This window comes from Nothobranchius furzeri, chromosome 12 (assembly GCF_043380555.1).
Source record: "Nothobranchius furzeri strain GRZ-AD chromosome 12, NfurGRZ-RIMD1, whole genome shotgun sequence".
In the NCBI taxonomy this organism is placed as follows: Eukaryota; Metazoa; Chordata; class Actinopteri; order Cyprinodontiformes; family Nothobranchiidae; genus Nothobranchius; species Nothobranchius furzeri.
The window spans coordinates 49,191,158-49,217,382 of record NC_091752.1 but is presented as its reverse complement, the minus strand read 5'-3'; the positions used below and the strand labels follow the sequence as shown (position 1 = coordinate 49,217,382).

Genomic DNA, 26,225 nt, shown 5'->3' with positions numbered 1-26,225 from the left:
CCAAGGGGACAGATAATGTACAAGCGAACAGAAACAAAAATATCTGTGCCCATGACCTCAGGAAGCCAATAATGTCACTTTGAGACTCTTGAATTTATTATGCTTCCGATGTAATGGTACCAATTGTTCCACAGTTAATCCATCTGAATCTTTTTCTGTATGAGAGGGAACAGAAAACAGAAAATCCCATTAAGAGATGAAGTTGCTCTTACTTATCAATGCATCAAATAACTCGCACTCCTCCATTAGACACCTTTCAGTCGCCGTTTCACAAGGAACACTTATTCCTGACGCTAAGGTTATAGCTTGATATGTCAAAGTCTGTCGAATATTAAAACCATTTCTAATTTTCATCAGCAACAGACAGACAGGAGTAAGGCTAACTACCTCCATCACAGTGAAAACCACGACAGGATTGGCTCAAGTTTGGATGTAGCAGCTTTGTTTTAAATCCGATTTCTTCACAAAGGAAAGTGTTTCGTGTTGAGTGAAGCAAAAGCACTATTTGGACATTTTGAGTACATGAAAAATATGTTTTGTTTTATTGAGCTTAACAAAAGAATGTTCATTCATTTCTCTTGATTGTGTGGACCCCTCATATGATTGCAGAGAAATTGAGTGATCCCATAAGAAATCACTATAAGAAAATGAAATATTGGGTCTTTAACAACAGGAAATCACAAATTTTAGGCCTGTCTCCACTATCGTAACTTCTGGTAATTTCACCAGACCTTTGCAGCATGTCTCCATTTTCCGGGCTGTTTCAGGAACCAATGGATTACTTGAACTGGGATATGTACTCAGCATGGCTCGGTAGAGCCACTGAGCAGAACTTGTGGGTAACTGATGCTGTTTGGTTGTGACGCTGGGTCACGTAACGGCTTACTCGCGGGCTTCGCCGCACTTCAGTCCACACCAGTAGGGGCCTCAGCTGTGGAGCTGCATCTCTGCGTCCTCTTCGCTGGACTCACGAAATCACAAAATCACTCAGCACTTCAAAGGTCACGGTTTGTTTATGCTGTCCGCCATTAAATCATCAGGTTTGAGATCACTGTGTGCTACTCTGCTGCCAAGGTTTGGATTAAAGCCACAAAAGAAAAAGACTGTTGCGAAACGCATTGATAAGAAATCGCACCTCTGCAACAGTCTTTTATTTAGAAAATTGCCAGACATTTAAACTAAAACCGTGACTAATTTCCTGTCTAGCCCTATGCTAACTGCCGAAATTGACGTGTCCCAGAAGCAGCTTGTGGCATATATAGAACCCGATCCCATATATAACGGGATGTTATTTTGGGGTTTAGTTACTCTTTAAGGACGTGCCTCTGTTGGTGAAGAGTTGGTGACCTATAAGTCTATAAAATATAAATAAATGAAAACACAACATAACATGAGCATAATAATTGTAAAACAGTGTATTTTAACTCTGTTTGTTCTGCTAGAGGAGCGCGTTCATGAACAAGAAGTGTTGCTTTCGGCCGTAAATATAGAAATGAAAGTAGGTCACAGTGTGATATGCTTGTCAGCCACTAGATAGTGCCATCAGATAAAAGAAAACAATTAAGGATGGACAATATATCGGCATCAATATCGGTATTGGCCGATGTTAGTCATTTTTTAACATTTCGGCAGAGGGGCATGCTTAGTGCTGTAGGAAACTGAGCGCAGACCAGAACTAACCAATAGCGTTAGACTACTGCTTAGATGCTTCACATTTAAGGAATACCTCAGCTGATGCAGAGTTGATGAAATTTTCACGGACAAGAAAGTCTCTAAAATTTAAATATATGAAAACACAATAGGAATAATACTCGTAAAACAACATGTTTTAGCTCGGTTTGTCGGCTACAGAAGCACATTTATAAACAGAAACGTGAAGTCGCCATCTTAAAAAAACAGAGGAACAGCGGTTTTGTGTGATATGCTTGTCAGCCACTAGGTGGTGCCATTGGATAAGAGAAATACTCCGGAAAGTGAACAGTGAATGAAATCATCTCAGAACCGTAAATGTGTCGTGTGTGTACATAATAATGTAAATTCAGCTTTAGTAATTTTCATTCTATACAAAATCTGCTGATTTTCGAAGCATTGTTGTCAGTATATCAGTATTGGCAAATATCGGTTATCAGCCATAACTGTGATCTGAATATCGGATAATGGTTTCGGCCCAAAAATTTCACAATGGAAGGAAAAACATACAAGAGGCATTTTCGCTGCGTTAAAATCACTTTTTATGAACTCTGCCATTCACGGTGCGTTTGGTCTTCTACAGAACGCCGTAAAAAATTACATTTCTTCTGGTCATTGAAGTTCACATTTTACATTACGCAGCCACACTCCCGATCCCCTGATATGTTTAAATTACAGGATACTGGACACCGCTGATCAGTGACATCACTCACTGCCTAAGCAGTGGTGACATGTTGCCTTAGCAACGTCCTGAAAAGGCTGAACTTGTATGAAGGCACAATGGCTAAGTGGACCGAGCCGTCTCCAGTTTTCTCTCTCCCAGAAGTTTCATGGAAATCCCACAGTGGAAACACGTCTAAAGACATGTGCCACTAGTGACGGCTTTATCCCATAAATATGGTAATAGAAAAATGTTGTGATAGAACAAAAATTCCAAATTGATAACCAAAGAAGAAAGATGATTCAATCTAAAATGATCATCACAGTGAAACAGTTGACAGGTAGTGAAAGTTGGACTGTACAATTAGTCTATTTTGTATTTTAGTTTTAATTTGGGCCACAAAAAAACTTATTTAGTTTTCCCACTTTTTAACAGCCATTCCTATTGAGGACCCTTGCAAACCTTTCGAGATATTTCTGAATCTCTTTGTCTGTAATTCTTCATTTGTCACCAACAGTTGGCTGCAGCCCAGTGAAGAACTGGCTTCACTTTGAGAAAAACCATGGAGTTAAGGGAAGAAAATTCAGAAAGGAAAGGCCTCGTTTGATCCAAGAATCTTTTTGCTCTTGCATTTCAAAGCTTTTCATAAATGGTTAAACAAGAATAAACCCAAAATACATAAATACAGGTCAAACAGAAGATGTCATATTGAATCCTGCACACCAAAAATATCTTACTTGTCTATGATATTTTTCTGGTTTTGCAGTTCCTGTGTAGTGTTCAGTTGTAAACCGTGACTCTGTTCACGAAAAGGAAAAATGCAAAGGTACAAACTCAGGAGGCCCTGTCCAGCCCAACAACACCATTGTCATGTGGAATGCTCTGTTCTCTGTGATGTATTTTCATCTTGCCCTTTGATGACATTTCTATTACTAGAATTTCTCTTTTGATTGAAAAACGTATCAAACAGCCTTTAAACAATATGGGAAGAATCTACGGACATAAGAGTTATTACCCAGACAGATTTTTACTTTTCTATACCACACGATGTCAGGGTTCATTGAAGTAATACATAAAACAGCAGAATCCACAACTGTATTGTAACAACAGCTTCATTTTCTTTATTTTTCCCCCCATCTAGAATATACAATCTGTCCATGAACCCTTACTACATGTCTGAGGAAGGGGAAGACAGCCCGTTTATCTGCTCAGCTCCTCGCGAAAACGGGATGTTGCGCTGTCACAATGTGCCAAACTACACTGAGGATGGAAAAGAATGCTCATTGGCTCCTCCTCACCCAAGTTCTGCTATAATTGGACAATCTCCTGGAGTGGGAGGGGCCAGCATTAATGGCTGTGTCAACTGGAACCAGTGCTATGACACCTGCCGCCCCGGGGAGCTCAACCCACACAAGGGAGCTGTCAACTTTGACAATATTGGCTATGCTTGGATAGCCATATTCCAGGTGAGATGGGACAAATGAAAAAATATTTTAAGTCTTATTTTTATTATTTATAGCAATAATTTAGGTATGTTGAAGTTTTACATTTGAGACAAAGCTACAAAAAATACATATTTTTTGCCCTTTCCAGATTAATTAGCTAACTGCTATAAATCAATGAGGCCGAGATCAAAACTCTAATCTCAAAATATGTAAAGCAGTTCATGAAAACACTAATTAGTGAATCTTAAAAGCTGTTAATTTCACATTACTTGTTAATATCTAGAGAAATATTCTATATTACCTCACAGAGCTTAGTTAAGAACAGACTAATTAACACCATGGGTGGCAGGCCCCAAAGTAAGTCAATGTTTTCTTAAAACGACAAAAAATTCTCACCAGTTTATGCCTACTCTATTTTTTCATTTTTATACTGCACTCAGTTTTTGATGTTGATGAAATCTTTGGAAACACCTTACATTAAGGGCCCCTTTAGTAATGTTACTCAGTGCAAAAATAATACTTTTGTTGCCAGTCTGAAAATGAAATCAATGCCTATGATACATTTATGTATCACATAACTCCACATCCGAGCTGACGGAGAATTATAAATCAGGCTTTAGCTTATATTAATCCGTGTGATTTTTCCAAACTGGTTTTTAACAAGTGAGTAAATTCACATAACAGATTTATTCGAACAAAGGCCTGAACCGTCCCTCCACATATGATTTGTATTAAGTTAGTTTTTTCTTGTTCTTACTCCTTTTTCACCACCTGGTATTTTCACTTTCTCAGGAACAGCAGCTTCATCCAACACCGAACTCTGTTCGCTAACACAGTCTTTGTGGTTGAGATTTAAATTTCTCCCTATCCTATAAACCTGCCTACATAAGGCTGATAGGTATGAAAGACATTTTGACTTTCTCTGAGAGTACAGCACAAACCTGAACACAAGCATACACACCCACACACACACACACACACACACACACACACACACACACACACCCGTACTCAGGCTCAGAACCTTCTGGTGTGTGGTCTCAGCTCACGAGGCTTTGAAGACTAGATTCCGATGTTTGCATTTTTACTTCTCCTGTTGAGTTTCTTTAGTAAACGAGACTTGGATTCTTAGGTGGGATTCGTTTTTTTATTCCTTCCTCAGGTTTATTGTGTAGCTGCTGTTTACTTTCAGTTTTTCTGGCCACAAATCTCTTCCCCAAACATTTAAAGAGTTTCAAATTGAAAGATTGAACAGGAAGAGAGAAGGGCAGAGGCATGGAGTGATTCTTAATATTTTCCTAAGAGTTGTAGTAATTTGAACCACAAGTGAGTATTTTATTTGGTTTTATGGTTTTAGTGAATTTGTGCTTCCAAACGGAATTATCCTGAGGATACTTTGGGACTTTTACTGTTGTGAGGTGTTGCCTTATTATGTGGGCAGTGGCGCCTTCAGGAAATGTTCCAGGGGGGCTGTAGGGTGGCACTGGCCGGCAATTTTCTAGGGGTGGCCTTGTTTTTCAAAGGAACTTACATACCTTATGATGAAAGGAGACACACACACACATACACACACACAGCCAGCCTGCATAACCCTGGTTTCACACTGAAAGCATCAGCGGTGCGGACGTTACGGCTTCAAATAGAGTCCATTATAGTCTATGGACTGTTTAAAAACCAGCAGCGACGCGGTAACTTCCAGGCGCGTCCCAGAAGCAGCTCGCCACGCCACTAAAAATAGGATTGGGTTCTATTTTTGCCAAGAGCCTTTTCTGGGATGCGTCAATTTACGCAGTTAACATAGGGCTAGATAGGAAATCACACATGGTTTCAGTGTAAAATCCCTGGTAATTTTCAAAATAAAAGTACTGCAGTGATGCATTTTCATATACATAACGCTTACGTGTGACCTAGCGGCATATTTACTCACACCATTGTTCCAAAAGTGCAGCGGTGTGTTTTTCATGGCTTTACTCTTGGCCATGGAGAGGAACAACATCTTATATGACATCAAACAGCGATATCATACGTGATTTCCTTCCTTTTGGTTTAATGGCGGATTGCGTAAACAAACCGTGACTTCAAGTCTCGAGGTATAGTGTCATCTCGCGAGTCCAGCGAAGAGCACAGCAAGGAAGCCATGCCACTGCCAAGACTTTCCAGGTGTGAAAAGATCCGCTTTGAAGTTCGTGAGAAAACCATTCCGCTGCTGTTTCGCGCCACCGATGCTTCCAGTGTGAAACTGGGGTTAGTGTGTGTTTGTATGATCAAAACACATGAAATGTTGTGTTTTTTTTGTTTGTCAACTTAACATTTAGATTATTGGTTAACTATGCACATACATGTTTTCTGATAGTCATTTTGGCTTTTGTTAGAGCTTGATGCTGCTCCACACAAAAGTGACCTGCTAGCTGTTGCAATTCCTGGGAACTTCATTGTAATCCTTCCATGAAATATTTTGCTAATGAACAAACGCAAACACTGGCAAAGAATGTAAAGTCTGAAAAAAAAGTGTACAAAATTAGCACTTGCTGTTCTGTAGATTGTATATTTATGGAATAAAAGCTTTTATTTCTATCTGGATCCACACATATCAGCCCTTTGAAACAGCACTAGTGCTATTGTTACGTGCTTTTGCAGCTCACGCTGTAATGTGTTATTCTGGCTGATAGTGTAAAGTTGAGGTGCGAGTGTGATATTAGTCGGCCCAAGCTGAGTCACTGCTTTCAAGTCTGAATTTCTTATTAGCATAAGAGCTACATGAAAGAGCTGCAGCGAGTCCCTGGCGCAGTCACACATGCACAAACTTTTCAGCTTGTCTTTCGGTGTGTATGTCAAAGGGATGCTTTTCAGTTCTACTGGTTGAACGAGTCTCTAAAAAATTTGTATTAATGTTTTTGCTCCCACCAGGTCATCACGCTGGAAGGATGGGTGGACATTATGTACTATGTCATGGATGCTCACTCCTTCTACAATTTTATATATTTTATACTGCTCATTATTGTAAGTACCAACTTTAATCTTCATCCATAATCTACAAGGGTTATTTAGACATCTAAATAAATAATCCACAAAATACATGACCCAGATCTATAATACTGGTCATTCATTGTTTTTAATTTATTAATCTTATCAGTTGTTGTTTTCCTTTAACTTTTATACTGCGGAAGAACAGCTAAGATTTTAATTGATTTATAACTTTTTAAAATGATTATTGAAGAATAAGGGTTTTAATACAGTTTAAAATAACAACAACAACAACAACAACAACAACAACAATAATAATAATAATAATAATAATAATAGGTAAATACTAATATAGGTCTTTTTTTAATTCAAAATTCCTGATATTTTTTAATATTATTTTCGGAATCTTTTTGCAGATTTTTTTCCTTCTATCTCATTTTTTTCATCAACTCTGAATGCTATTCCTTTGAAATGCATTATACAAATGTGGACAAAATTGTTTGTGCTCTTTGCAGGGTATCCGCGGGTCCTTAAAAAGTCTTACATTTGCTTTTCCAAATTTAAGGCCTTAAAAATACTTAAAAATGGCAAATAATCCTTAAATACAGTTTCCAAAGGTCTTAAATGACCAAAGATCCAATAAACAAGATTATTTTATTTCTATAAAATGTTCTTGAATTTCTAGTTAGTGTTCAGCATTTTTTGTGTATGATATTGGGATAAGCGGAACCGTACACATTCAGTTGGTAGAGAAAGGGGCCTATTTTTAGATGAGCACATTAGCTGGTTAAGCTAGTGGGAGCTTGTGCCATGGGGAAGTGCAAGTTTAATGGTAACAGGATGGCTAATCCCACGTTTACTACGTGGTTAGCACCGGTTCCAGGCAATAGCTGGAAATTATAGCTTAAATGTAATTAAAAAAAAAAAAAGCTTAAATTTGGTCAAATTGGCCTTAAAAAAGGTCTTAAAAGTCTTAAACTTGGCTCCCTTAAACCTGCAGATACCCTGGCCAATGAAAGAAAAACCCATAATGGTCACAGGGATAACTTCAATTAGACAAAAGTACTAATAAACGAAAGTCTATGAAATGTAACCAATAAAAGTCAGATATTGCTTTTCAAGTATGCTTCAACACAATTATTAAAAAAAAATAAACCTCATGGAACAGACCTGGACAAAAACGATGCTACTCCTAACTTCATATTTTGTTGCACAACCTTTTGAGGCAATCACTGTAATCAAATGATTCCTGTAACTGTCGATGAGACTTCTGCACCTCTCAGCAGATATTTTGACCCACTCCTCATGAGCAAATTGCACCAGTTGTCTCAGGTTTGAAAGGCGCCTTTTCCAAACGGCATATTTCAGCCCACTCCCACGATGCTCAATAGGATTGAGGTCAGGGCTCATTGAAGGCCACTTTAGAATAGTCCAATGTTGTGTGTTTTGGGTCATTGTCTTGTTGCATGACCCATGACCTGCAAATGAGACCAAGCTTTCTGACACTGGCCAGCACATTTCTCTCTTGAATCCCTCGATAGTTTTGAAATTCCATCATACCCTGCACAGATTCAAGACGCCCTGTGCCAGATGCTGCAAAGCAGCCCCAAATTACAACATAGCCTCCTCCGTGTTTCACAGTAGCAACAGTGTTCTTGTCTTGATATGCTTCATTTTTCCACCTGTGAACATAGAGCTGATGTGCCTTGGCAAAAGTTCTGTTTTAGTCTCACACTCATGTTCCTTGAGCTTGAAATTCACCTTGGATCTCTTTAGATGTTTTTCTCTGCGCTTTTGTTACCATTCAGGTTATCCTTCTTTTTGATTTTTCATCCATTTTTCTCCTGCAGCCATGTCTGGGGAGATTAGCTTCAGTCATGGATCTTAAATTTCTGAATAATATGTGCAACTGTAGTCACAGGAGCAGGTGAACTAGGTGCTTGAAGATTGTCTTATAGTCTTTACCTTTAACATGCTTGTCTATAATTTTCTTTCTAATCTCCTGAGACAACTCTTTCCTTCGCTTCCTCTGGTCACCAAACAACACAGTGACTACTTGGGGCCCCATATAAAGGCCCACTGACTAATTACAAGATTGTAGACGCCTGTGATACCAATTAGTGGACACACCTTGAATTAACACGTCCCTTTGGGCACATTATTTTCAGTCTTTTCCTCCAGGCCTGTTCCATGATAAAAAAAATTTATAACTTTGTTAAAGCATGGTTGAAAAGCAATGTCTGACTTTCATTGGTTAAATTTCATAGAATTTTTATTTATTATTACTTTTGACAGATTCAAGTACTTTCTGTGACCACTGTGTTTTTTTATTGACTGAAGGGTACCAACAGATCAAATAGTTTTTAAAATCTTCTTGAAATGTTCAAAAAAACTGCAAGGAGAAACGAAACCTCACCATGTAAACCAATGGCTATGCACTACTTCCGGTATCTCACCGGATGTTGCTCACATCATGGTTTCTACATGAGCCGGCTCAGGAATAAGGTGGATATCTTAATTGTTTGTTGAACCTAACAGAATTCTCGTTAAAGTCACACAAATACAACTGTCATTCCAGTCCGAAATAACCCACTCCACCTACAGATGGTCTTCATTTTCGTGGGTTTAATCACTTGCTTTTTATTTTCTCCGACCAGGTGGGCTCTTTCTTTATGATCAACTTGTGCCTCGTGGTCATTGCCACCCAGTTTTCTGAGACAAAGCAGAGGGAGAACGCCCTGATGAGGGAGCAGCGTGCTCGCTACATGTCCAACGACTCAACCCTGGCCAGCTACAGCGAGCCAGGCTCGTGCTATGAAGAGATGCTGCGATATATCAGTCACCTTTACCGTAAACTGAGACGCAGGCTGCAGAGGATGTACTATGGCTGGCACAGGTACAGTGATGAGTGTATGTCATTTATTTGCATGCTGAAACTTCCCCTTTCTGTGTGCAACTTTTGCTCTTGTTCCACTCGACAGTAAACGGCGTAAAAAGGTGAACCCTAATGGCAGTGGTGGTGGCAGCAACGGTGGAGGGAATGGGCACGGCCAAGGTTCAAGTAGGGGCCTAGGTACTGCACTGTGGCTGAGGCCAATACACAACCTCCTCCAGCACCATCAGCACCAACACTGTCGCCTCAGCAATGGCGGGCAGCACACAGTCGGCGTGGCGACCGCTGAACACACGGATACAGAAGGAGCAGGCGAAGAGCTGGAGATGAAGGTCCAGGGAGGCAGTACAAACGGAAGCAGCGGCGATAACCCGACTGTTGTTACTCAGGGAGTTGGCACATTCTTCGGGCGACTGAACGGAGGGATGAACTATCCGACCATTCTGCCATCCTTCGTGTGCAGTTACAGCAGCAAGACGCCACCTTCGCACTCGAAGCAGAGCGGGCGAAGTCCGGAGCAGCATACATCAGCGTCTGAACACACGGAGTCACTGAATAAGCTCTACCAGCTCATGGGACAGCACAGTAAGAAAAGTGATGAAATACATACTGTCAGATAAGAAAAAGGGCAGCTACCGCCACATCTAGACATAGGTCTGTACAGGAGATGGAGCTTCTAGATAGCCGTAAAGAAATAGTTCTGATGTAGAGACCTTGACAAGATGGTGCCATCTAGGTAAGCAGCATGGCTAAGCCAGCATCTCACTGGGCTTTGACTGTTTGTGACTGACTGCAAAAACAGTTTCAGTCAAGTTTTCAAAATGTTTAAGGGTGCCCGGAATCTGCGTGGGGCCCCTTTATTTGAAACCACCTTGAGATTTGTGATTGCTTGGAGACAGAGAAAATAAAGGAAGTGACATTTCAGGCATTTGAAAGGATCAACAAAAAGCAAAAGGATAGGGATAGAGGCTCTCCAGACGACGGTAACCGACAGCTAGTAATAGTAATAGTAGTAGTAATAATAATAATAATAATAATCAAACTTATATAGCACCTTTTAGGACACTCAAAGATGTTTTCATGCACTCTCACATTCACACACTGCTAGTGATGATAGGCTACTATGTAGCCACAGCCACCCTGGGGCAGTCTCACAGAGGCGAGGCTGCCATTTGGCGCTGTCGGCCCCTCTGACCACTACCAACACAGGCAAGTTGGGTGAAGTGTCTTGCCCAAGGACACAACAGCAAAATACCTCTGGCAGTAGCTGGAATCGAACCCATGACCCTCCGATCATGAGGCAACCCGCTCTGCCCTCCTGAGCTACTGCTGCCCCAAGTAGCAAGAAGTCAGGAAACTCTCGCTCAGCCTCTCATTAAAAACCTTTAGAAAAGTTTTTTAGAGTTGCTTTTAAAATCTTTGCTGTATCTCTGAACAGGAAACAAGCCAATGCTGAGCCTCACATATTCCTTCCTATGTGCATTGAATTAGTCTTTTAATTTCCTTAAATGTTAAGAATTGAATCTTTCCCTGGGGCTTCATGGTGTTGGTTTCATCACTCTTCTCAGTCTCTGCTTTGCATCTGTCTTTTAGCACGTCTGCTCTCTGAGCTTGACCTGAAGTAGCCGCTGGGCTGTTTGTGTCTCGGGCAGCACTTAAAGCCCTGACAGGAAATCCATTTCTTAAGTGTTACAGTCATCAGTGTAGAGGTGGCTAAAGGGCCAGCGCCGAGTGTGTGGGGAGCAGCTAGGGGAGGGAAAGTAAATATAAACAGGTATGGAACAGTATTCTGCATAAAACTGAGATGAAACTAGATGGTATTAGCTGCAAAAAGGGGATGTGACATAATAAAATGGGATGAGTGGATAAAATTAATCAAACCTATGAAAAATGATGTAAAGGAAGAGGTATTCTCAGGTTGAGGAATGAGGCAGTTAAAAGGTGTGATACACTACACTGACTGGTGCCCACTGAGACCCAGGCATAATTAAATGAACACAGATAAGTTCCTGATTGAAGTCAGCTGTTAGTGTACTGTGGTTGGTTGAGGATTGGCAGAGAGAGAATAAGAGAAGCCTTATTGGTTCTGGTGTTTGAACCATTTGTACTAATTGGAGTAATCAGGTGCAATTTGAAGATAGTCAGGTCGTTGATGCCAACAGAAACTTAATGCAGTCCAAAAAATATACAAAAATAAAAATAAAAATAATAATATATATATATATATATATATATATATATATATATATATATATATATATATATATATATATATATATCTTTTATGATTTTTTTATGAATGAATATTTTTTCTTTCTACATGAGGGAACATTGGATCCATCCAGGTTTTGACTGCCTCCTGGTGTCCTTTGAATCTTTTTTAACACAGTTTTTCTGTCAAATTTAATTTGAGTAAAATCTATAATCTGATCAAACTTAATCCAATATAAGGAGGTGGTTCAGCCCAACATGTGTTTTGTTTTCCCTGAAGGAATTTGCTAAATTAATTTGTGACGAGCATTTTGTCAACCAAACCAAAACCAAAGTTAAATCTGATGCAGCCACTACAGCCGTGATAAAAAAGACATAAATAACGGTTTATGGCAGCGTTGTGCAGAACTTTACCTGCCGTTGAAGCAACGTTTGGAGCTTCTCCGCTTTTAGCTTTCAGCTGTAGTAATTTCTCTGCACATATTTTAGATCCATAGTCAGAGCATAGAAGATGGAAACAGATCACTGGAATGATGATGGTCATGCAGTACTTGCTGCTACAGCTTGTGTCTTTTGTCTACTTATTAAGAAAATAGCTTTTTAGCCGAGTCTCATTCACTCATTTTATTTTCTCACCAGTGTCTTTTTTTTTTTTTTTTTTGCGTTTTGCTTTTTACAGAAATTAAAATAATGAAAGGTAGGTGCTTGAGGTGCTCAAATAATAGGAAAACAGTTGCAGAAAGAACATTTTTTATTTTCACTACTTAAAACTATCTACTTGTTCTTGTGATGTTTACACCAGATGTTACCAGGCCAGCCTCTGCTGATTCATACTGTTGTATTGCCTGTTCAATCTGAACTAGAGTTAGCTGAAGGTTCAGTTTATACAAACAGGAAAAAAATAATCCCTGTTCATAGTTAAGGTTAGTCAAGTCATTTATCCAGCATAAAAGCTGACCAAAGTGCCTAACAAGCCAAAATGAACAGAAGTTTCCTATAATGCTAAAAATAAGATAAAAGTTCATCAAAAAGTAAAAACATGAAAAGTACAAACAATCAAACTGACATAAAATCTACTAAAACAGATGCACTCTCAAACCGAATTAAACGCAACTGAGAACAGATGAGTCTTTAAAAGTGATTTAAAACCCGACCGTCAGGAAACCATCCTAATGTGGATCGGGAGTGTATTCCACAACCTTGGAGCTGCTACTAAGAAAGCTCTATCACCCCTGAGCTTTCTCTTGGCACCTCCAGGAGAAACTGGTCAGCTGACCTCAGTGACCGAGACGGGGAGTGAGCAACTGAAAGTTCACACAGATACTGCGGAGCAAGGCCATGTACAGTTTTAAAAGCCAATAAAAGAACCTTGTACTGGACCCTAGAATCGACAGGCAGCCAGTGCAGCGAAGCTAAATTTGGGGTGATGTGATCCTTCTTTCTCGAACCCGTCAATAGGCGTGCTGCTGCATTTTGCACCATTTGAAGACGGGAGAGGTGAGAATGAGGGAGACGAAGGTACAGGGAGTTGCAATAGTCAAGGCGTGATGTAATAAACGCGTGAATCACCATCGTCATGGATTGAGAGCAGATGCTTGACCTTGGCTATCCTCCTTCACGGATTAAAGCTAGCTTTTGTTACGGCACTGATTTGCTTTTCCAGAAGCAGATCACTGTTACTGGTTAGGGTTAGGGTTCGTTTCCTGACCCTAACCCACTACTGACAAAGTAGACAATGACATCCACATTCAACTATCTCTATGGCATGTCCTCCAAATAAATAAGGTAAATGTAGTTAGATTCATTTTTTTTATATAAACAGTCCATCACCTGGCATCATTCTACAATATTTCACAACTTTTACTTTTCTTATTTGTTTTACTAAAATGCTGCAGTAGTTTTTTTGTCAGAAAAAAGGTCTGAAATTATGAATGAAATTGAGTTCATAAATCTTGCTAATGGTGGTCCAATTACATAATTATATCTGTGTACAATTAACACTTAGTCCCCTTTTGCCTGATTAAATAAGGGTCCCAAAAATAAAGTTCAATATCAAATCACCAGAAGATCAGAGCTGTGCTCTAATGAAATAGTGTCGGTTCATCCTGCAAAAAGACCCAGTAATACATTTAAAAACAACACAAAGAAAGGTTATTTGAAGAAGAAAAGCGTGTGTGTGCCTACAGACATAGAACATCAGAACCACTGAGTGTCCATTCAGCAGACAATTAGCTAGGTCATTGTCTCAATAGGGAATTTTGATAATGTCCTTATTCATAAAAATAATAATAATAATAAAAATAAATCAGTTAGGTTTGTTCAAAAAGTCTTAGTTTATATAACATTAACTGTAATAAAATTATAATTTTGAAGTCACCACGTTCTGCTGTGCCAAAATACCAACCATTGCGCTAAATTTAAAGTTTATATGGTCATGCAACGAGTTCTTGGTGCATCTGCGTATTGGTGCAGATGCCAAGCGGCATTATCCATCAATGCTAGGACCCAACCTGTTGAATGCAACAGAGATTGCACGTCTGTGATTGGCCGGCCAAACAACATGCCACAACATGTAAAATCATGCAGTTCCAGCTCGATGAAAACTCGCTGTCTGGCAGCTTTTGCTCCTTGAGTGGATTGGCATTTAAACTTTATTAAACAAAATGAAAACAATTACACATTCCAATGTCAACTCAAGAATGTCAAACTTCACACCTCCTTCAAGCTATTTGCGTTTCAAGCTGAAGTCAATAAACTGTCGTCGACCAATAGACGTCAATGCAATGGAAGGTAGACCTGCCAGAAAAGGTCTACACCTCCTGCTTACCTGGTTTGCAACACTGACTCACCAACAGAGAAGTATAAAAGGAAACAGTTTTCCTTCATTTGTGTGTGTGTGAGCAGAAACTAGCTGCTGGAAAAGTATAAACGAGGTTTTAGAATCGAGGGAAAAGAGAACTCTCATGAATGTTTTGGAAGTGTTGTGACACATTATAGAGTATCTAGACAGGTTTCAGCAGGTCTAGGTCATCTCTTCAAAGAAACTTGTGTTCATTTACATGAAAGAAGTCTCAAAAACAACAAACTTTAGTATCAAAGATAATGCTTTATGGCGGTTGGCCTTTTGATGAAGGTACAACTTTTATACAAGTCATGTTTTATTGGCTCAACGAATGTTAATTCTTAGATATAAGAACATTCCCTCTGCATCTTTACGTCCCATCAGGCCGCCAGAGGCTGCTGTTCCAGTTGGCGAGCGTTGTGCCCACCCCCCTGCTTTTGGAACTGCTCAACTGCCCCCAGTGTGCCCAAAGCCTGGAGAGCTTGGACCTGGAACTAGGAGACCTGGAAGGAGGCAAGAGTGAGGCTGATGGACTATATGATTTCCCTCAGGTCAGAGTGGGTGATGGCAGATGTGATTGTATTTATTTAATTGCTAATTGTAACCAAGATCTTCTATCCAGGGGGGTGATGTAAGAGGATGTAGGAGCCGTTTACGCCGACGAGGGATCATGGAGTACAGAAACGGAGCTTTTCAGGCCTGGAGACACTTTAGGGAAAAACTGAAAAGGATCGTTGAAAGTAAATATTTCAACCGAGGGATTATGATCGCCATCCTGGTCAATACCCTCAGCATGGGGATTGAGTACCATGAACAGGTACGACGGGGGAATGGGTGTGTTTTGTGAGTTGATTTTACTTGGCTCATGTTTGTTTTAGTTTCTCTGGCCACCATCAGGTACATTTAGGGTTTTGGTTCATTCACCTTCTCCATTTTACTGTTGTCTATCTGAGCGCCCCCTTATATGCATTCCTTTTCCAAGACAAGTGTGTGTTTCTGACCCTGTGGTATAAACATCAGGAATGACTGGGTAGGGCATTGCCTTTTTAGGGCAATACCACACACACACACACACACACACACACACACACACACACACACACACACACACACACACACACATAAACCAAGTGAAGTGTTATTTACGAGTCCTTCTCCCTTCAGTGCTCATCAATATGACACCTAGCCAAACATCTGCAGCCAGTGGGTGTTACAGTGGCGTGTGAATGTTGATGTAATGAGTACAAGAGCTTGTTTTGGTTGTGACTATATTGGTTCCACGTTTGAAATAGGCTGGTCAAACATTTTGGCTCCTAAAACTTTGAAAACATTGTCGGCTGCGTGCAATAGATGAAGTGATATTTTATAATCTGATCTACAAAGTCACTTTTTAGCACTTTTCAGCATTGTTTTACAAATCATTGCTGTTTTCATGGTCAAGGTTGTTCCACTCCTCTGCTTTGTGTGGTGTAGGTGTGAAAGCATGAATGTCCAGGCAAGGTCATATTTAGAGGTTTATTCAAAATTCATATTTTGCAACAAAAAAAAAGCCTCCTTTTGGGCCCAGTTGACAGGTTTTCATTTACTGGTGGAGTATGAGATGTTTTTGGAGCTTATTTAGCTATATTGCTTGAAAGGCTTCTAATAAACTGGAATCATTTTAATCCTCATCCAATCATTAAGAACATCCCGTTTTTAACGATTGGATCCTGATCTATCCACGAAACTGCCCTCTGACAGTCTCTCACTTGTCTGTTCATGGGCCCAATACCAATACTTGCACTGTGCCCTACGGTCTTCGGTGTAGTGCACGTGGAGGAAGTGTGCAGTAAGGCTTCGAGTTCATGATACACAAGTGTGCAAATAATTGCCGAGTTGGGACAGGAAGCTTCGCATACATATTTTCAGAAAAGACCCTTGAGCCTTTTCTCTCGCAGCAATGGATTGTGGGTAATACCCTTCACCCAAGTCCGCATCGATGATCAATTTCCGCACTTGAGAACCTGGAACCGGGAAAGTGTGGGATTGGGCCATACTCTTATTGGTCTTTGTTGGCTTGGAGCAGCTGAACAAGAAGTGAAGCCCGAGCTGGGCCATCTGTATTAGCTAGCATAAACTGTTACACTGTTATGTAGCCTGGGGGCATTATATTGGGAGTTATATCAAAAAGGTAAAATAACCTTACATGTTCATAGTTTTTTTGGCAGCATTCAGCATTCGCCTGTATTCTGGAGACATGGCTTAAGAGGAGAGTTAGAAGAAAGGGGGTTGGACCTTTCAATTGTGTATTTTCTAAACGTCGCCAGCTCAAAAACCTTTAGAAGAACTCATAGCCTACGTTTACACGTTGTACAACATAAACATCTTCTATTAAATGTGATCAGAGTATCTAAAACATCTGAAATGTGCAACTGCAGTATTATTGAATAAGGCGAAGAAGATATTGGTTGTGATAAATTCGTCATCATCTTTCTCTCTTTCTGTTCTAGGGTTTTGGTAACTATTTACATTAGGCAGGAATCAAGAGCAGTGAAAGTCCATCCAACTCATTAAATACACTATTGTTGTGCAGAGCATGAATGCAAATATGGCAGACTATGATTCTGTGATACTGATATTGCAATGATGATAAATCTTTGTTACATTGTGCAGCTTTAATGAGAACCTGCAGTAGCTCTGGATGCTTTGTGACAACATCTGGAAACTAGAAATGGCTGCTAAATTAAATTATGACCGACTGCGTATAGGAAAGAGCACTTGCTCTGATTTCCATTGCCCCGTTTCCAGCAGCATGACTCAGCGTGACTTGAATGGGTTTGGTCTGGTTGGACAGCCTTTTCCAACAGCACAGGTCGGTATTTACCCCTTTCAGTGGCCGTTTCGTTGCTCCAAAGCGTACCAAGCTGTGCTGAAAATGTGACGTCAGCTAGGTAGTGGACCCACTGGTTGCTCCAGAGCTTTCTGGCCTCAGCCGATTCTGGCTCTGAGTCTGATGGAAGTCCAGTGTGACATACAGATAACCTCACATTGTTACTGACCAACTTGTAGTACTTTTGTGTAGGGTAAAGATTGTGAGTGCTAGCACGTGCAAGCCACGCCTCACCCTCACACTATGAGGAGTGCACCCACCACTCTATCTCAGTTTGATAGGAAAAGCCACCCATATTTAAACAACCCTTTGATTTGTTGACATTGGATTATTTAACCAGTTGTCTGATTATTTGACCAAACGATTCATCAACCATTCATCTGATTACTTGATAGAATGATAAGTCAACATACCTATTATTGGGCTGCACTGTACACATTGCACATTTGTCCTATAGCAGTCTGAACAGGGGGTGGGTGGGCGTGGCCAGCTCCAGCTTGTTTTCTTAAAGCGACAGAGCCCTAAAACGGCTCATTCTGGAAGGTACTGAAAATGAGTAAAACTGCTGAATTATTTTATGTGAGAGGGATTTTATGCAAAGAACAAAAAAGATGTAATATGTGCCCAACATTAAATGTTTAAGATGGAACTCGGACACTGGCGACATCTAGTGTTTAGAGGTGTTAGCTGCAACAACAGAAAACATTTTCTAGCCGTCGGAGTGTTGGTTGACTGCTGTCACGTTAAGTGACCAGCCAGCACCATGTTCAGTGACAAATCTTACAGGATAAGGACTAATATCTACTGATGAGTTTTTGTACTGTTAGAAAATCTTCTGGGCTCAGAACCAGTCCCTGGTCTTGTTAAGTTCGTCATTTTACACATTCCCAGCCTTGCCGAGCAGAATTGTTAACGCAACGGTGCCTTCTAGTGACTGGTAGATGTAAACATAAACCCAGTGTTGTTCCTGACAAAAATAAATTTGATTCTTTATTTTTTAAATCTAATTTTTAATGGACAACTGTACATTCATTCTGCATGCCTCTAAACACCCATGGAAGTATTGTTATTATTTAAATATAGCTTTTTATCAAAATGTTCCATATTCTACCTTTAAATGAAAAGGGGCAAGCTATATGTAAGTAAGTAAGTAAGTAAGTAAAAGTTTATTTATAGAGCGCCTTTCACAGATATAAATCACAAAGCGCTGATATGTCAGAAGCACATGCACGTGCACACATGTATTTAAAAACGTATTTAAAAAAATCAGCTTTTCAAATACTTACATTCTTTCTTCTTCCATATAATTCAATGCCAAGTACCAGTTCATTGGGTATTATTTAGTTTTTCTGAGGTAGTGCTGCATCACACTAAACTCAGCAAACAACTGAAGCATCAAAGTGTCATTACCTTCAGTTCTCAGGCCTCTGCCCTTTAGCTGATTTGTATTGATTTGACTTGCTGTGTCAACCATCCTGTCTCTTCTCAATAGACTCTAAAGTGGAGCACAAAGATGAATATATATTGCTGTCAGCTATTATAAAAAAGGCCATTTCTACTGTGCTGTCTCATTTCTGTGCTGTAGACAGTCAGCCTCAGAGGCAAAGAAAATGCCAGCCAGTCTATTGTTACAAGGTAATATATATGTTAGCTTAGCGTTTTTATGAGAGCTTGGAGGAAACTGGCTGAAAGAGTCTTTAAAACTTTATTAAAGAGCTTAAAATGATTTTATGTTTTGGTTTGTCAAAAAAGAAAAAAAAGACCCATTCAGTAAACACTTATGAGTATCGCTTTGTTTAGGATTTTTTTTATCCTGAGTGTAGGCCTTTTGTCATAATAACATGGTGCTTTCATTTTTGCCTTAATTTTCAATATTTCAGAACCTTATTAAGTCATTAAAGAGACTAATTATAAGTTTTACCGCTAATCTCTGGAAATGTCCATGGAAATGTTGTTAAAATGAAATAAATGATGCCCAGTTGTTGAAAAAACAAATAACCATAAAAATGGGGTCTTAAATAAATTGGCGTGGGCCCAAGTCTCAGGGCGATGCCGTGTTTCCTTCTACGGGAGCTCGTGAGGACAAAACACATTTACAGATGTTAAACACATGGTTATAAAACTTTCGCCATTGATAAATGTTGTTGTTTTACACATTTACCTCTTCACTCGTAACCAGTGATGAAAAGGGAGTCTGATGTGCTTGTTGTTTTGGTGGAGGTTGAACGATCTGACGGTGTACTCATTCAAAAATTTCGCTCCCAGGGATTTTTGACCCTAATGGTCATCCATTGGTGAGGTCTTACTCAAACACAAAACTACTGCTTGCTTGCAATGATTAAGGCATGTACTGCCCTCTATTGCCAGGGAAAATACACACCCTCACTTTAAACAGGAGTGTACATAAATATCTGAGCTTCATATGTATTTCCATGGTCAGGACAATGTCCTTTGCACACATCAATTCAGCATTCATAGAGCACTCTTCAAGCCTTTTCAACCACTTAAAGTAAATGGCATTCGTCGTCACATTCACCCTTTCACCACCTTGATGTGCAGATTGTGGGGGCTACTTGAAGTTCATTATTTTATCCAAGGACACTTTGACATGCTCTGATCAGCAGGTGACCACTCTACCCTCCTTAGTCATGGTCACTCCAATCCTGAAAATTTTCCCCGAAGTGGATTTTACATCAATTATCTGTCATCTAGGTCGTTGTAACAAAACATATTTGACCTGAAGTCAGCTGGACTTCCTTTTCGATAAACAAAAGTTGATCTCAGATGTTTCTGGACAACCTTTTTAGAATAAAGCTTAACTACACCAACGCGGTACCTTTAGCGCTGACCCTTGTCTGTGAAAGTACCATTTAACAATCAGATAACTTTGGTTTAATCCTGAAACATGCCTTAGGTCAACACTGGCTTTGGTACTACCGCTTGTTGATCCCCTCATGAAAAGAAATACAACACACTTTAATGAGTCTCTGCGTGACAGTAGATGAAAACTCTGGATCTTGGGCTTAAAAGGCTTTGAGGCAGAGCCTTTAAGAATTTATGATGAAGAAGGATTCGGTCATCTGGGGATCATACTTATTCATTGCATGTAAATCTCAGAGATTACATAAAGCTTGTTACCATGGAAGAATGATACTGCTCAATAGAAAAATGGAATATAAAATAAGAGACCAAAAAGAGAATTTAGAATGACGATAGTGGAGATACAGCAGGACAAATTGAGAGAGAGCTGGAGCTTGATCAGAAATTAAATTATTGGTGCTGAATGTAGATGTTTGTTTAGAGAGGGGAGCCGTGGACATGGACGTAACTTTCACTTTAGAAGTGTGTGTGTGTGGGGGGGGGGGGGGGGGGACACGTGTGTGTGTGTGGGGGGGGGGGGGTATCTTTACAGTATGTTCTAATGGGAAACAGGCTTCAACACAAACAGCTGTTTTCCGCTTGGTCCTAGAGCTCAACCAGTGTCAATTTAATATAGCATAATATTGTTTTTGGATGGTAAAAAGTGCAGGGGTCAAAACTTGACAAAAAAAGAAAATTACTTCCATGGATACACATTTTTGTCACAGATGAGTAAACATTTACAGAAAGCATGCATTGTTTAGGAAATGTTCGTATATGTAACATGTGAGAATTCCACAGTAAATAATCACAAAACCATCTAATGTCTCTATCATGTTGGAAGGAAGGCTACACTGAAACAGATTTTCTACTCAACAGGCTGCAGTGTTGACAGTTACTCTCCTTTAAAAATGCCAAAGAGGGACGCAGGTCTTGTTTACAGTCTGTGAGCTGCGCCTGCTAACGATGGACATACTTCTTTGTGAGCTCCGCATCGGAGAGATGCACACGGAGTGTTGGAAAGTGCAAACTTCTGTTCAGGCAGTGGAGTGCTGCAAAACAGTTCCCCGCCAGGACCAGTGGCGGATTTAGCCATTTGGGGGCCCAAGGCGAACACAGACATGGGGCCCCTTACACTAAATTTTCGGCAATCTTACCTTTAACTGGATTTGCAAAACTCTCCCCTCTTCTGACATGAATTATTTTCCCTTTTAATTTGTCCTCCTCTTGTTTCCCGTCTTTCTCTCCCTTTGAGTGTTTTCAATATTTGCTCTGCTTTCTTCTTCCTGTCAGTGCTTCTGTGCTTTTGCCTTTCTTAATTTTTTTTTCTATTTTCCATTTTGGTCTATGTTTTCCTCCCTTGAAACATTTTCCATTGTCTTTCCTTTCTGCTTCCTTTTGATGTTTAAATAGAAAAACGACATTACTTTTGGAAGTGACGATAAAAGCTTTTTTGAAGCAAGCTGCTTCTTTCTCTTATAGGATGACTCCATTTCATGCTTAAAGTTTTGACTATCACTTCGGGTTTTTACGAATGCTCCCTCCTCTCTTCTTCTTCTTATTTGTGGTCTTATGGCACTTGACAAACAACAATATGATGCATTACTACCACCAACTGGATTGGAGTGGAATGACTACCAATCGCTTCCTGTTTGTGCATCATCGTCTTAAAGGAATAGTCCATTGTGGCAATAACAGAGGGGTGCCGGCGGTCAGGGCTAGGGGGGTCCCAGCTGGCCGCCGATCTATGCCTAATGGTAAAACCACCACTGGCCAGGACAACAGAGGGCGTAACGCTGTTCTGTGGTATCATGCCACCATAATACTCGTGTATCCGGTCTCTGATAGTGTATTTACTATTCCGAGGTAACACGTGCGGGGAGACCAAACTGGGAGATGATGTCATTCATCAAAAGGACAGCAGTTGTTTGTGCCATGTCGTTAGGTGCTGGTAAACATTCAACCCATTTAGTGAATGCACAGGTCACGGTCAAGAGGTATTTGTTACCTCTGCTGGAATAGGTCAGGGGCCCCACCCAATCAAATTGCAGATCTGACCACGGTGTGGATGTTGCCGACATACGGCATTCCTTTTCATAGGCTCTCGTAATTAATTGTCGTATAGCGGGAGTTTCACGGAATTTACGTCGTGACCGTTCTTCCATACGGATTTGGAAAGCCATCATAAGCTTAACAATGATGGGAATAGTTAATGTGCACCTCTGTGGCGTGTCCACAGACTATGATCACGGCTTCAGATGTGTTTCGTCTGGGATATTAACCAAAAATGGCTATTTTGTGCCCAGTATTTGCTTCGGACTATTTCTTACCGCAGGTGATCAGACTAGGATATGAGTTTAGCTCTGTGCGACGTCAAGAGTTTTCTCTGATGCGAGTTACACACAAGCAGAAAAGAAAAGTGACAAAATCACATTCAAATGAAAACACATTCACTTCCTTTAGAAACTAAATGAGGTTGAAAGCAGACGATTAGAATGACACAGACTTGGTTGTGAAGAGTCAGCGCTCTTCAAGAAAAGCACCTCCCTGGCCGTCAGACAGGGAGAGGAAAAGAGACAGAAGCTCAGTCTGGTTCAGAGCGGAAAACTCAGTAAAGAGGATAATAACTTTTGAATGAATTATCACGAAGTGTTATGATTTGATGAAGACTGGACTTGACTCGCCATAATATGTAGCAATTAATACAAATTAATTATGACCAATAAGATGTGATGATTCCATATAAATATGAAATATCAGTCTGATTGATATTTGAATGTTTAATCAGAAGATTCTAGGAGTCTTCACTTATTGAGAGTGAAGAATGTTGTCTGGCTTGTAAGCAGAGAGCGCAGGAACCTGGGAGATAATGTTTGTCTGGATGTTTTGTCTTCTGTAAGTAAGCACGCACTGAACAGAACCTTCTGAATTTAGAAAGCCAAATAGAAAGTGGATTTATGCTATAGATGAAAGACTATGTTGGTCAGTATATAGGTGAAAATTGACCCTTTTGGACGTTACACTAATGTGTTAACACGGACAAATTTGTCCTTCGTTCTCCTCCACCTCTTCATGCGATTGCCCCCTCTAAACCCGCGTTTCCCATCCTTTCCGTCCACGTTTGCTCCGTATTTTGTACTCCTTCAGTCACGGGTGAATAAACGTTCATATTTTCTGACTTTTTCCACTATGTGTTCTTCAATCTGCACTGGATACGCCGCTAAATATCTTTTCACTTATTAATGGGGGAACAGCTGTCCTGGTGACAGATTTATAGGAAGTGGCGTCCTGGCCAATCACAAGCTTGCGGCCTCCGTCATTTTTGACGGACGTTTAAAATATTGGGCATGCCTCCGTCACCCTCTGTGAGACCACCGGAGAGCCCTTGCACCCACACATAATGGCGTTGCATGTCTCCACACTGATGCAGACAGAGAAGTAGAAATCTGGCTTAACGCTTCAGCACCGGGATTTGTAATTCGACACCTGCTGGCAAAATGCAGCAACGTTTTGTAAAGATCCAGAAGTAATTTCTTGTACTCCTACGGAACATCTTTTTGTTTTACTCTAATATCAGGTGAAGAAGGGTAGAGGATAACGGTGAATTAAAAAAAGATAGTCGGCCCGAAAAAAGTCTCAAGCTACTTTTTCGATTACCTACTGATCTACTTATCAACTTAGTATGACTCGTCTTCACTCGTCATCTAGAATCTTCTGGTGCTGATCCGTAACTGGCAACTGCCATGAAACGAGAAATGAGAAAGTGACTAATTTGTCACCCATTTGCTTAGAAAATGGGCTGCAGTACCCACATTTTACCACAAGATGTCAATCTTACATAAATCACCTTTAAGATAATCCAGCCGCACAACGTAAGTCAAATAAAACAACCAATCATACATTTTCTTTTGACAATCAAAGAACACAAAGGTTGCTGAAAACATAACCTTTTGAAAAACAACAAAGTTGTAGCCTTGTCTCTAACTTCACGTACAACCAGTCTTTCTCATTTTGTTTTTGCATTTACCATTCACATTGTTGCATTGCAGAGCTACACAGGCCTGCTATGGTCCTTTCTGTGGTTTGGTTTGGTTTCGATATGAATGAAGACATTAGAAACAGTGCCATGGGTACTTCTGGTTTTGTGCCTGGGCTTAGATTAGAGATAAAGTGAAGAATTAAATTCAGCAGTTGTTTTTGTTTATTTTAGGGCTGCAGCTATCGAATATTTTTGTAATCGAGTACTCTATCGAATATGTTTTTCGATTAATCGAGTACTCTAATAAATTACCCTTTTGTGTTTGTAAACCATTATATCATATATTGATGAGCCAAGATGGCGTCGAGTATGGCTGCCTCGTCGCGAGCTCCACCAAGTTCCAACATTACACGCTCCATACTGTACATTAATGCCACTGTTTTGCACATACCAACCTCTGTACATTTTATATCTCTTATCTTATTGTTTACTTTATTCATTTGTATACTTAGATTAGCCATTTTTACATTTTACTTGTTTTTACATTACTGTATTTTTGCACAACTCTGTTGCTGTGAAGCTCGCACACAAGAATTTCACTCGCATGTACTGTACCAGTGTACCTGCACATGTGACGTGACAATAAAAGTGATTTGATATCAAATAGCATGTTATAATTATGAAAGACCTCTTAAAATGAGCAAGCAATTGCCAGTTATTCTTCAAGTTTTATTCAAAATTAGTTTGCATAACTTCAGCACTTCAACTTTACTTCACAGTAAACAAATGCCTGTGCAAAAAATAAGTAAACAACCTGAGCCGATTTTCCCCTCGTGCGAGAATCTGCTAGCCTGCAAGCCAGACAAAAACTAGGAGGATAACGCTGCGAGCGGCTGCGGCCCAAACAGAACCAGAACCGCTCACGGCGCAAACAGCTCGCCGGCTGTTTCCCTATTAACACACGTCCGTTTTAATTTCTACACTTTTTTTTCTCACACTAACAAGGATTGCCAAAAGCATGTTTGCTGTGGTTTTGTCAAATTATACTGATCACAAAACATTTATTTACTTTCTTTCGTTTTCCTCCGCCACTCATAAATACCCGTGTCCTCCTGCAGAAACCCAGAGGGACAACAGACATCAATAACACAATAGAAAGTCCGACATATTGTGTAAAAACTGCTATTTTTAGCACATTTTAAGTCCGACGTGTTGCTACCAGATGTACGGTGTGAGCTGAAACTGAGTGCTACAAACGAAAAAGTTGCAGTGTCCGCAGAATATATAGCATTATCTTGTAGAGGCTCTGAGTCCGCTTGCAGAAGTGACATTTACAGGTGCTGCAGCACGGACGATGTGGTGGTGTGGTAGGCTAAATCCATTTTACAGTATTTATACTGGACTACGTTTTCCGTCTTACGACGTGAAAGATGGTCCCACAACTTTGACTTTTTCTGTCTTTTTCGCACTCCACCGGGGTCCACGTTGTTAAGAGAAAGTTAAGTTATATTCGCTACTCGCGTGTGCATTCAGTCCAGTGGGCATGTGCGTCACTTATTTCGGTCCGGGTGAAACATGACCCCGGGCGATTGCAAAGCCACGAATTAATTAAATATGAATTAAACGAATCCTCGAGGCAGAGAATTTGACTCGATGATTTTTTGTACTCGAACTATTCGAGGTACTCGAGGAATCGTTTCAGCTCTAGTTTATTTATTTATTTATTTTGTGGAAAGTGAAAACCCTGTTAAAGGGGCACAGAAACAGGTGTGTTAGATTGTATACACGCAAAGTAGAACAACAAGGACAACAG

General features: G+C 40.1%; 1 protein-coding gene across 3 annotated transcripts in view; it reads left to right on the top strand.

Moving 5' to 3' along the window:
- cacna1ha (calcium channel, voltage-dependent, T type, alpha 1H subunit a) overlaps positions 1-26,225 on the top strand; it is a 214,306-nt gene that overhangs the window by 110,979 nt on the left and 77,102 nt on the right. For all 3 annotated transcript variants that reach the window (XM_054750462.2, XM_054750461.2, XM_054750463.2), the window contains exons 7-12: positions 3,492-3,816; positions 6,703-6,795; positions 9,417-9,655; positions 9,741-10,237; positions 15,090-15,256; positions 15,328-15,522. In XM_054750462.2, the coding sequence (XP_054606437.2) occupies positions 3,492-3,816; positions 6,703-6,795; positions 9,417-9,655; positions 9,741-10,237; positions 15,090-15,256; positions 15,328-15,522 (1,516 nt within the window). The remainder of the gene's footprint in view (positions 1-3,491; positions 3,817-6,702; positions 6,796-9,416; positions 9,656-9,740; positions 10,238-15,089; positions 15,257-15,327; positions 15,523-26,225) is intronic.